The 12580-nt window shown below is 57.5% G+C and overlaps 1 protein-coding gene across 1 annotated transcript; it reads left to right on the forward strand.

The window, feature by feature from the left end:
• The first annotated feature begins 1656 nt into the window (after positions 1-1656).
• Positions 1657-11678, forward strand: GRM2 (glutamate metabotropic receptor 2). The gene is made up of 5 exons (XM_027585575.1): positions 1657-2710; positions 5112-5949; positions 7840-8915; positions 10733-10913; positions 11147-11678. The coding sequence occupies exons 1-5, from the start codon at positions 2264-2266 to the stop codon at positions 11218-11220; spliced, it is 2616 nt and encodes an 871-aa protein (XP_027441376.1). The 5' UTR covers positions 1657-2263; the 3' UTR covers positions 11221-11678.
• Positions 11679-12580: the final 902 nt, after the last annotated feature.

The raw sequence follows: 12580 nt of genomic DNA on the forward strand, positions 1-12580 counted from the left end.
TCCGCTCTCAAAGATGGGACCCGATAACACTGTGCGCACCTCCTGGGGCTCAGTGACCTTCCTGGCCCCGTGTCCCTTGCCCGCTGCTCTGTGGGCTGCAGTCTGACTGTGGGGTGGAGGGGGCCGATAGGCACCTGGTCCTGCGCAGAGCGGGAGCGCCCGAGGATTCAGCACCACGCGGTGGACAGCTCCGGGACGGAAGCCCCGCGAAGAGCGGTGCAGGAGTCGAGGGAGGCGGAGGCCCGGTTGGGAGCGGGGATCCGGAGTGGGGAGGAACGGAGGAGGGGTTGGGGGCGGGCCCGGGCCAGGGGCGGGGCGGGCTGCGATTGAAAGCGGCCGGGCGAGCGGGCGGGCGGAGAGCGCAGAGCTGCTGAGCGAGGGAGCAAGCCAGCGAGCGAGAGCTGGAACCCTGCGCCCCCGGCGCCGCTCCGCTTCTCTCCGCGCCGGAGTCGGGCACGCCAGGTAGGGTAAGCCCGTGGTGCTGCGGCCGCCACCGACCCTATCAATCCTGACCCCATGTCCCGGAGACCCACGGGCCCTCGAGTTCTGGGGCTCCCGGCCGGGGTGTCCAGACAGTGCTGGCCAGGAGCTCCGGGAAGCGGGAAGACAGCCCCAGGCATCCCGCCTTTCTTCCCCAGAGAACGCACGCCCTGCATCACGCTCCTCCGTTTTTCCTCTCCTTCCATCCTTTGGTCTGTCTTTCTGTCTGTGCCTCTTTGTGTCAGCCTCTTGGGCTCAATCACTCCCTGCCCGGATTTCGTGGCCCAGGCCACCGCTGCCCCCCTCTGGGGTTCTGTCTCCCTTCAGGATATTGTCCCTGTGGAAGGATTGGATTTTGGTCCTGGCTGCCCCTGTGGAAGGCTTGTGGTCTTGACCAGTTTGGACCTCAGCCCCCATCTGGGTCCCTTCCCCATCTGTCCTGGTCTTCATGCTTGCCTCTCTCTCCTGGTTGCCTGGTTGAGCTGCTTCTTTCTGAGTACCCACAGGATCCCAGTCCCCCTGCCCTGGCACCAGGGGGAGATTAACCCTGAGGAGCGGAGGGACAAAGTGAAGAATCCCAGTCTCTCTGACCAGGACATGGGGTCCTTGAACTAGTGGCTGTCCTTCAGCCTCAGTTTCCTTCTCCTAGCATTCCCAAGCCTGTGTGAATGTGAGAGCCTGTGTAGGGTGGGCATCTGGGAGGGTAGCTGGGGTACAAATGAAGCGCAGAGTGGAAGAGGGAAGGAGGAGTCCCGAGGGCCAGGGCCAGGGCGGACAGGGTGGGGAGAGGATGAAGATAGGGAGATGAGAGATGATGACTTTCTCGGCTTGGATCTGAGCTGAAGGAAAAACAGGGGCATAAAGTCTCAAACAGCATTCTATGCAGAGCTAAGGTGTCCAAAATCTCACCTTGAGCACTGTTTTGAGATTCTGACCAGATGAACTGCCCCTGACCCTGGACACATGTAGGCTCGCATCTACTTTCCCTCTTGATTTAAGACCTGTGGCCACTTCAGTGTCCTTCCCTGGGGCCAGCCTCTCCACCTTGCTGTCAAACTCCCAGGGCCTAGAATCTCTATTACTTCCTCAGTCAGGGGGCTCTGGGGTGGATTTTTAAGAACTAGGGCCTAGGACCCTCGGGCGCTCACCTGGGCTCCAGTCTCTCTAGATGTTGGAAACTACCCTTTGGAGGCCTTTCCTTCCCTCTTCCCTGGTGGGTTTCAGCCACAATTGCCCATCTCTGGAAATGCAAGGCTCAGGATCGGGACTAGACCCCCAAGTTTATACTCTAACCTGGCCCGTGCTGTAAAGGCATAGACTTCGGGGTCCTGGGAAGTTTGTGCAAGGTCTTGGACACTCTTTGATTTACAGCAGGATTAGTGTTGGCTGGGGTCTCCCGACTTCTCTCTGCCTCCCTCCCTCTCTGCTGAGTATTCAATGGGCACAGAGCCCATTTACAGATCCAGATCAGGGCAAAGCTGAGAAACAGGCCAAGGGGTGTCCGGGAGCTTCTCAGCCTAGTTTGTGATACTACCTCTCCCTGGCTCCTTTGAAAAGTCCCGAGGGAAGGGAATTGGGGAAGGCAGAGTCAGAGGGGTAGCCACTCTTGGGTTCCACTTCTCCCTGTTTGTCTGTCTCTTTCTCTGCAGGAGCTGGGTCCCTTATCTTTCTTCCTGCCTGTCCTTTTCCTGGTTCCTGTTTCCTCCTTTCTTTGCCTTTGCTGCTTCTACCCTCATCCCCTGGAGGCCCGGGTCTGCTGGACCCATCCATCCCCTTTGGGACTATGGGATCACTGCTTGGGCTCCTGGCACTGCTGCTATGGGGCGCTGTGGCTGAGGGCCCCGCCAAGAAGGTGCTGACCCTGGAGGGGGACCTGGTCCTGGGTGGGCTGTTCCCGGTACACCAGAAGGGTGGCCCAGCAGAGGAGTGTGGGCCTGTCAATGAGCATCGAGGCATCCAGCGCCTGGAGGCCATGCTTTTTGCACTGGACCGCATCAACCGTGACCCACGCCTGCTGCCAGGTGTGCGCCTGGGCGCACACATTCTCGACAGCTGCTCCAAGGACACACATGCCCTGGAGCAGGCGCTCGACTTCGTGCGTGCCTCGCTTAGCCGTGGCGCCGATGGCTCACGCCACATCTGCCCCGACGGCTCTTATGCCACCCACGGCGATGCTCCCACCGCCATCACTGGTGTCATTGGCGGCTCCTACAGCGATGTCTCCATCCAGGTATGTGGGGGCTGCCCAACTGCGGGCTGGGGAGGGAGTCTGGAGGCAGAGCCCAGAATTCCCTCTGAGGAAGGGCTCCAGGCTGCCATGCACTGGAAAATGGGCTAGGAGCTTCCTTTAAGTAGCTTTTTGTGGAATACTAAGAAAGTGCCCCTGTCACATAATGGGGGTTGATTTTTAGCAATTGTGTAAGGAAAACATCCCTCTTCCATCACACACACACATGCCTGAGGTTAAACAGCCCTGTGAAGCTTAGTAGCCAGGCCTCTTGAGTCAGAACTCCAGGTTTGAACCCTGGCTCCCCTGTGTACTATGTGACTCTGGGCATTATTTCTCCCTCTGTGCCTCTGTTTCCTCCTTATAGAATAGCAGGACTCAGAACACTTGCCACTCTTAGGGTTGTGGTGGAAATTTAATGGGATAATACATGCAAAGCATGTATTGGAGGCATACTCAATATTAGCTGCTGTTATTAGTACCCCATTTTATAGATGGGAGGTGCTGGCAAAGTGGAGACATTCCCCTAGCGCCCTCGCCCAAGGGCCTCCAGCTCTGTCAGATCATCTCTCCATGGCTGGAAAGAGGTGGAAGATAGAGGCCAGGAGCAGCCCAGAGAAGAGAAACAGGGTTGGGGACCCCAGAAGAAGAGAAGCAGAATGTGTGTGGCAGGGGGAGGGTCCCCTTGGGTCTTCAGGGTGTACGGGATTTGAAGGGATGGCCAGGTGAGGGAACAAGGCCTTCCCTCCTCCTGCTTTCTCACAAGAGGTAAGCAGAGGGTCCTGGCCCAGCTGATATCCCTGGGCATGCCTGGCTGCTTTAGCCCAGGTGGGATGCTCCCCTTCCCAGACTGGGTCCCACCTCTTGCCTGGACCCTTACCTGCCTGGTGTCCAGAATAGGCTCCCAGATGAGGCCAGAACTGGGATCAGAGTCAGGATTTGCAAGGAAGGCCTTGGCTGGGGCTTTGGCTTCTTTTAGGAGGCTGGCTTCTTTTAGGAGGGCACTGGGCTGAGGCCATTGCAATCAGAGGCAGGGCCAGGACCCCTGACCTGGAATGCTTGCTTATTCAGGAGAAATGAAGCAGGAGTCTGAACCATGGAGGAAGCTTCTGGCCTGGTCATCAGGCAGGCCTGCTCATCCCCCTACTGCAGGCAGTGAATTACCAGTTCTGCCAGTCCCAGCTACCGGAGGTGGTCGGTAGCAGCTTAGACAGGTGTGGCTGTGCCCGCACCTACATCTGCCACCTCCCACCTGCTGTTGTCTTCAGGGGCTCTGGGATGCCTTCCTAACATCCACCCTCTCCACAATTCTCTTCAGGGCTCCATGCATTCATCTCCAGGAGCCCGGCTACCTTCCTCCCACCCCAAGCTGTCTGCCTCCTGTAGCAGGGCCCACACTTCAACATCGGTCTGTTTTTTCCTTGTCTGAGTCAAAACAAGGCCCAGCCCTTCATCCTTAGGCTGCACCTGCCTGTTCATCATTCCTCCTTATTCCTGCCCTTTCTCTCCTGCCCATATCCCTCTAGTCTTCCATATGCCAGGCACTGTGGCCTCACAGGGATTCTCATTTTTATCTGCTCAGCAGCCTTGTCAGGCAGGAATGAGAAACTGAGGCTCAGAGAGGTTTGCTAACTTGCCCAGGGACACAGGCAGAAAGTACAAGACGGGAGGGTGTTGAGACTGTCAGAGTAAGAGCCTGTGTCCGAGGTGCAAAGACAGGACCTAGCTCCCTCCTGTGGAAACTGGGCTTTGTCCTGCTCTCACCTAACCATCCCACCAGGTCCTTATCTGGACCCCACTCTTGGGGTCAGGGCCCAGGCAGTCAGGGGTAAGCAGGAAGCCTTGAGCTCAGCCATCCAATGGAGACCAACTCTTGGGCTCTCAGGGCCATAGGGCCCACAGATCTGGGTTTTCTTTCCTGGGGAAGACTTTTCTTTCTTTCTCCATCATTCCATCAGTATGGTTTCTGGGGAAGGGATACCTGCTCCACATAGGTAGAGAGCCTAAGAGCCCTGAGCATCCCAGATGCCAGTTAGCGCCCCCACCCCGCCCTGTGCAGCCAAGTACCAGCCTCTTCCAGTCCCGGATTTGGGCCTTCCCTTGCCTCCCTACTTTTGCAACTGCTATGCATCTGAAGGGGGACAATAGAGGGGTTCTGGTGTGGCTCAGGAGCCTGGTACCTCAGCCCTAGGTCCTCTCTCCCCCAGCCCTTGGGAAAGGGTGGAAAACTCCCTGCCCCCAGAGGCAAGACACATCAAGACAGGATATAGGCCTTTGAGGAGAGGAAGACCTCAAGGCTGACTACACAGACACTTGATCCCAAGGTCGAGTAGCTGTGAGGAACACATCTGTCTTTGGAGTTTGACCTGATCTCTGATCTTTGACGGCTCTACCTCTCCCCCAGGTGGCCAACCTCCTGCGGCTCTTCCAGATCCCACAGATCAGCTATGCCTCCACCAGTGCCAAGCTGAGCGACAAGTCCCGCTATGACTACTTTGCCCGCACAGTGCCCCCTGACTTCTTCCAAGCCAAGGCCATGGCTGAGATCCTCCGCTTCTTCAACTGGACCTATGTGTCCACTGTGGCATCCGAGGGTGACTATGGCGAGACAGGCATCGAAGCCTTTGAGCTAGAGGCCCGCGCCCGCAACATCTGCGTGGCCACCTCGGAGAAGGTGGGCCGTGCCATGAGCCGCGCAGCATTTGAGGGGGTGGTGCGAGCTCTGCTGCAGAAGCCCAGTGCCCGTGTGGCTGTCCTGTTCACCCGTTCTGAGGATGCACGCGAGCTCCTCGCGGCCACCCAGCGCCTCAACGCCAGCTTCACCTGGGTGGCCAGCGATGGCTGGGGGGCCCTGGAGAGCGTGGTGGCAGGCAGCGAGGGGGCTGCTGAGGGCGCCATCACTATCGAGCTGGCCTCCTATCCCATCAGCGACTTCGCCTCCTACTTCCGGAGCCTGGACCCCTGGAACAATAGCCGGAACCCCTGGTTCCGCGAGTTCTGGGAGCAGAGGTTCCGCTGTAGCTTCCGTCGGCGAGATTGCGCAGCCCACTCGCTGCGGGCCGTGCCTTTTGAGCAAGAGTCCAAGATCATGTTTGTGGTCAATGCGGTGTATGCCATGGCCCATGCGCTGCACAACATGCACCGAGCCCTCTGCCCCAACACCACCCAACTCTGCGACGCAATGCGGCCTGTCAATGGGCGCCGGCTCTACAAGGACTTCGTGCTCAATGTCAAGTTTGATGGTAATGGGGCTGGCCAGAGGCCACCAGGTTGTTGGCCTTTGGAGGATGAGAGGGAGTGGTCCCCCACGTTCCACTACTTGGCTAAGAGAATGTAGCCTACAGCAAGTAGGGGGGCCCCCCAAGGGGCTGGCAGAGCCAGGATGAGGTTGGCTAGACAGGGAGCACTCCCACCAGAGCCAGGACTGGGCTTCCTCTTTCTGGCCTGGTGGTCCTACAATTTCAGGGTCTCTAGTTCCTGCTTGGGCCTTGCTCTCTCTCTCTCTCTCCTGCCTCTTTATCATGCAGGGAGTGGGGACTTGCGGCCCTTCAAGCAAAACAGTGAGAGTCAGAATAAGGGTGGGTTGAAAGTGAGCATCAGGGGACACTCTATTTTCTGGGAAAATTCTATTCCTAGACCTGATTTTTCATTCGGGATGGCCACAGTCTCTTCATACCAAAATTTATTTTTATAGACATTTGTTTATTAATATTTTATTTTTTGAGAGAGAGAGCATGCACGTGCATGAGTGGGGGAGGGGCAGAGGGAGAAGCAGTCTCCCCACTGAGCAGGGAGCCTATGATCCGGGGACCCCAGGACCACGACCTAAGCCGAAGGCAGATGCTCCACTGACCTAGCCATCCAGGCGCCCCTATAGACTTTTAAAAAAATATATTTATTTATTTTAGAGAGAGAAAGTGCACATGAGTGGGGGCAGAGGGAGAGAAGCAGACTCCCTACTGAGCATGGAGCCTGATGCAGGGCTGGATCTCATGACCTGAGATCATGACCTGAGCCAAAATCAAGAGTCAGATGCTTAACTGAGCCACACTGACGACCCCATACCAAAATTTATTTTAATCAGTGTTCCAGCTTTACGAACAATGAATGCATCAGAATCATCGCTGTGCTGCAGGAAGCATCACTGTAGGATCCGTGGGAGAGGGCCAGGGCCCCCAAAGCCTAGTGGCCCAGGGTTAAGATGAATAATAATTCCAATGAGATTGACATTCAGAGTTGTGGGAAAACTGGGGGAGAGGTTAGGATTAGATTCAGGTGCATCAGGTTGCTGTTAGAGCAAGGCTCCATTCAGCCCGCTGGGCTGGGTGTGATTTATGGGAGGGCTCGAGTTGGATGCTGAGGACTTTGAGGCTGGCTGGAAGGAGCAGGGGCTGCAGGGGACCTGCAAGGGACTCCAGGCTGCACCATTCACCATGGGGCCTTAAGCACATCATCTGCTAGTGCAAACCCCAGCTTCTCACTGGGACCTGGGATGACAGGGGTCCTGCTTCCTCCTGAGACTGGCTGGGAGATGTAAGGTTCCTGGGCAAGGGGAGACGGGGAGTAGAAGTGTCTTGTGAGCTGCCTGATGAGCACATCCTTGTGAACATCAGTGGTTATAGGTGACCACTGAGGTTGGGGTTCGGCTAGGATTGGGGTCAGTATTAGGACTAGAGGGGCTGGCTTGTCATTGAGAGGCTTAAGTGGGACCAGGACTGGACCTGAGGCCGAGTTTAGCTGTGAGGGAGTCCCTGTTAAGTCTGGAGAGAGGGCTGTGGTGTGTGTTGTGATAAGGTTGGGGTCTGGGGTCTGGACTGGAAGGTATTGGAGACCAAGTGTAAGGTTAGGTTTTAGGGAGTCATGGTTGGGGGTTGGTGTGGGCATTAGGTTTGTGGAGCTGCCTGGGCTTTGAGGTTGGGGTTCTATCTCGGGTTTAGAGTTGAGATTTGTTGTAGCTTCTCATCTAGAAAAATGGCTGGTCGGGGAGGGAGGCCAGCTTTAGTGTTGGGATGAGGCTTGGGAAGAATGGGGAGTGGCCTCAGGTCTGGGGTTTGGGTTCCATGTAGGGTGACGGTTGAGGTCACATCAAGATTACCCACCAATTCCACCCTTTCTTCCCTCCCCAACTCCAGCCCCCTTCCGCCCGGCTGACACACAGAGTGAGGTTCGCTTTGACCGCTTTGGTGATGGCATTGGGCGCTACAACATCTTCACCTATCTGCGGGCGGGCAGTGGGCGCTATCGCTACCAGAAGGTGGGCTACTGGGCAGAAGGCCTGACCCTGGACACCAGCCTCATCCCGTGGGCCTCGCCCTCGGCCGGCCCCCTGCCCGCCTCTCGCTGCAGTGAGCCCTGTCTCCAGAACGAGGTGAAGAGCGTGCAGCCAGGGGAGGTCTGCTGCTGGCTCTGCATCCCCTGCCAGCCCTACGAGTACCGGCTGGATGAGTTCACTTGCGCTGACTGTGGCCTGGGCTACTGGCCCAACGCCAGCCTGACTGGCTGCTTTGAGCTGCCCCAGGAGTACATCCGCTGGGGCGATGCCTGGGCCGTGGGACCTGTCACCATCGCCTGCCTGGGTGCCCTGGCCACCCTCTTTGTGCTGGGTGTCTTTGTGCGGCACAATGCCACTCCGGTGGTCAAGGCCTCGGGCCGAGAGCTCTGCTACATCCTGCTGGGCGGTGTCTTCCTCTGCTACTGCATGACCTTCATCTTTATTGCCAAGCCATCCACGGTGGTGTGCACCTTACGGCGCCTCGGTTTGGGCACCGCCTTCTCTGTCTGCTACTCAGCCCTGCTCACCAAGACCAACCGCATTGCGCGCATCTTCGGCGGGGCCCGGGAGGGAGCCCAGCGACCACGCTTCATCAGTCCTGCCTCGCAGGTGGCCATCTGCCTGGCTCTTATCTCAGGCCAGCTGCTCATTGTGGTCGCCTGGCTGGTGGTGGAGGCACCGGGCACGGGCAAGGAGACAGTCCCGGAGCGGCGGGAGGTGGTGACATTGCGCTGCAACCATCGAGATGCGAGCATGCTGGGCTCACTGGCCTACAACGTGCTCCTCATTGCACTCTGCACGCTCTATGCCTTTAAGACCCGCAAGTGCCCCGAGAATTTCAACGAGGCCAAATTCATAGGCTTTACCATGTACACCACTTGCATCATCTGGCTGGCCTTCCTGCCCATCTTCTACGTCACCTCCAGTGATTACCGGGTGAGCTCCCTGCTACAGAGTGGCAGTGGGGGAGGGGGCGGACACTGGGCCTTCTGTTTCCCGGTATCTTGTTGACTCTTCCGATCACTCTGAGGCTCCAGGAGGCTGGATGCTCACCCAGGGGCGCACAGCTTGCGGTGACCCAGCTGGGACTGGACCCCAGGGGGAGGTGGGAAGGTTGAGTGGGGCCTTAGGCAATGGCCAAGGAGCTGGAGGAGTTAGAGCTAAGATTTCAGGATTCAGATGTCACCCTTGAAGCTCGAGGAGATGCATGTGCTGAAATATGTCCAAATGAGCCGCCCTGCTCCACTGAAGTGTTGGCTGCAGAAGGGGAGACCTGGTCTAGTGGGTGGGCGATCAGGGGATCAACTAAAGAACTAAGTCAGGAAATGTTGCTGACTTGTTTTGGTTGACAAAAGGTCGTGGGAGGAGCACAAAAGAGGGAGGGGTGTGTGTGTGTGTGTGTGTGTGTGTGTGTGTGTGTGTGTGTAGAGAGAGAAAGAGAAATATGGAGGGCTTCTTAGAAGAGGAGTCCTTGAATCGGGCTCTGCAGGATAGGCAGGTTTGAATAGGTTGGGTGGAGAAGATAGTGGGGAGCAGCCAGTACAGAGGCTGACTGGAGCAGAGGGTGGGCACTGGCCTCCCTTGTTGAGGAGGGGAGGCACAAATGGTGGAAAGGAGGCAGAGGTGAGGGTGGACAGTGAGAGCGGGAATGGCGGGGCTATCAGGCCATGCAGGCCCAGAGGGCACAATGCTCTGATGCCCCGCAGAGCCGTGGAGGGTGGCATGGCGGCCCCTGGAGCTGTGCAGCTCTGGGGTTGAGGGAAGGAAGCAGGGACGGCAGAGAAGGTGAAGCACAGAGCAGCAACAGATCAGGGATCTAGGGCTGAGGATGGTAAAAGCAGGAGGAAACTGTGCCCCAGTTTGTGGCTTCCAAGCAAAGTTCCAACTGGCACTGAGTGTCTCACTAGGTCTCCTCAGCTTCAAGGGGGCAATGGCTGCTTCAGATGGGTTGGTCAGGGCAGACCTCTTTGAGGAGGTGAGAGGTGAGCTGAGCTCTGGAAATAAGAGGATCATTTTGGTGAGTCCTCATGACGCTGGAGTAAACTCCATGGCTCTCCCCATTTTACAGACGAAGAAACGGAGACTCAGGGAGGTTCAATCCCTTGCCTAAGGTCACTCAGCTTGGGAGTGTAGAGCAGGGTCTGAACTGACAATCTTAACAATTAAAGGAGCAGGAAAATCGAGACAAGAGCCCCTGCAAAGGCCCTTTCCCCCAGGACAGAGGTATGGTGGGCAGTGCTGGGGGCCAGGGCGGCTGGGCTTGGCTGCTATTGCACCTGCTGGGCCACCTGCCTGGTTGGTGGAGGCCAGCGCTGGGGAGGGAATCTGCTCGGACTCAGCCTGCATTTGCATATGATTTGCATTTGCATGCCAATCCTAGGTGGTTAAGGACTGACCTGGACATGCACACAGTACCCACACGTGCACACGTGCGTACGCACACACGCACACACATATATCTGCCCACATATGCATGCAGATACACACTTATACACACACGAGTACATACACTCCGATGCACACAGACACCCCTGCACCTTGCATGTTCATCCCCTCAGCTGGAATTTTCATCTCCCGGGAAGGTGGTCCACGGGCTGACGCTGGGACTGTGCCCACCTTCCTAGAAAGCCTTTGGGGCTTGGCAAATGGACCAAGGCCCAGCGCTGGATGCTTACCATCTCCCCCCGCCCCCAACCCCACAGCCTGGGCAGGGGTCCTGGGGCCAGACTCATCCTTGACTTCACCCATTCCAGGTACAGACCACCACCATGTGCGTGTCAGTCAGCCTCAGCGGCTCTGTGGTGCTCGGCTGTCTCTTTGCGCCCAAGCTGCACATCATCCTTTTCCAGCCACAGAAGAACGTGGTTAGCCACCGTGCGCCCACCAGCCGCTTCAGCAGCGCCGCCACCAGGGCCAGCTCCAGCCTTGGCCAAGGTCAGCATTCACCCTAAGCAGCTCTGGCTCCGCCTCAGCTCCTCCGCATGGAGGCCACTCCTTGGGTTGCTGGGATTCCTTGGCTGGAGGTGGAGTGCTCCTTAGATGAGGCTGGACAAGAGACGGAGGGGTGAAGTGGGGAGGAAGCCTCCTTCCACACTCCTGCCTCCTCTGCAGCCTGCTCTCTGGGAGGGACCTCAGGCTTGGCCCCAATCTCTGGCTTCCTTTCCTAGGGTCTGGCTCCCAGTTTGTCCCCACCGTTTGCAACGGCCGTGAGGTGGTAGATTCAACAACATCGTCGCTTTGAGGACCCCACATTCCTGCCCCGACTCAGCTGCTCCCTGGGACCTGGGGCAGACCCGCATCCAGGCCAGGAGGAAGTCAGCTGGAGCACTGCAATAATGCCAACCCTACACCCACCCCCAAAGCCACCTACCCACTGACTCCAGCCCTTCAGAGTCAGAAGTCAGGGTCCTTGGCCCAGGCGCCTCTGCAATAACCACCAACTGCCCTTGCAGCGTGTCCCCTCCTTGCTAAGCCCAGGACTCGGAAGGGAGCAAGCCAGGGTCTACTCCGCCCTGGAACGGGAAGGCAGAGGACTGCCGGCTCCAATCCCCAATCAGCAAAGGTGCTTCCAGCCCCACCCCTCCCTCCTTCTAGGGCCTTTTTAATTTTTTACATAAGTTATTCCGGGATGGGGAGGGGGGTTCTTGTGGGGGCTATCCCTCCCCCTGCATAGTAGTTTGTCCTGTGGTTTATTTTGTACTATCTGTAAATAAAGTGTCTTTATTAAAAAAAAAAAAAAAAAAACACTCATTACCTTTGACCCAGGGAGACCCCTCGTGCCCTCCAGAGCCTCCCAATCTTCCTTTCGATAGTATTTGTTGACTCTGCTCTGTGCCAGATGCTAGGATCTGGCAGCCAGCAAGACAGACCCAGCCTTGCATGATGGGGAGACAGAAAATGAAAAGGAGCCCCTGCAGAGCGGCCGAGGAACCAATGGGGTGATGGCAGGGGGCTTCAGTGGACACAGGCTCATCTGTCAGTCCAAGGGAAGACCTGGATGGTGTGGGCGGTGGGGCTGGAGGGACAGCTGGCTGTGACCGGTAACTGCGGGCTTTTCCACACTGGCCCGCCTGGCACTTGGAGGAGCCACCAGTTAGCACGGAGGCAGGCTAAGTGTTGGTATGGAGGGAACCAAGAGGAGACACAGCTGAACATCGCCTGTTCATGTAGCGCGTACAAAGCGGGAAGGAGCTCAGGGGGAGGGAGGAGAGGAAGCAGGAAGAACAGAGACTGGGCAGCTGGAGAGGCCACCTGCTGTCAGACTCTGGGAGAGGTGGGAGAAGGGGACTTTCTCCGTTCTTGGAGGAACTCTCACCCAATAGGGGGGTTGTGGAGCCCAGAGCCCTCGGGCACCCTTCCGTTGCAGTCTGGGGCTCACCAGCAGAGGGCGCAGTGGCACGGCCTCGACCATGGGGCTCAGCCAGGCAACCACTGCCCTCCTGTGGCGTAGGGGCCAGTGGGCGCAGAACCCAAATGGGAGCAGATCCCGGCATCTTTTGGGGACCGCCCCCCCACTGCCGCATCACGGAGGGACAAGGTCCTGTGTTGGGAGATGGGCAGGCCAGGGACATTGGTTATCTTGAAGCTAACTCATTTGCATT

This window comes from Zalophus californianus, chromosome 1, assembly GCF_009762305.2.
Source record: "Zalophus californianus isolate mZalCal1 chromosome 1, mZalCal1.pri.v2, whole genome shotgun sequence".
Classification (NCBI taxonomy): domain Eukaryota; kingdom Metazoa; phylum Chordata; class Mammalia; order Carnivora; family Otariidae; genus Zalophus; species Zalophus californianus.

Excerpts from the sequence above, each read along its gene's own strand:
- GRM2 (XM_027585575.1), top strand. The coding sequence starts at position 2,264 with ATGGGATCACTGCTTGGGCTCCTGGCACTGCTGCTATGGGGCGCTGTG. Across the intron at positions 5,950-7,839 it reads GCTCAATGTCAAGTTTGATG|CCCCCTTCCGCCCGGCTGAC; the intron begins GTAATGGGGCTG and ends CCCCAACTCCAG. Across the intron at positions 8,916-10,732 it reads TCACCTCCAGTGATTACCGG|GTACAGACCACCACCATGTG; the intron begins GTGAGCTCCCTG and ends CACCCATTCCAG.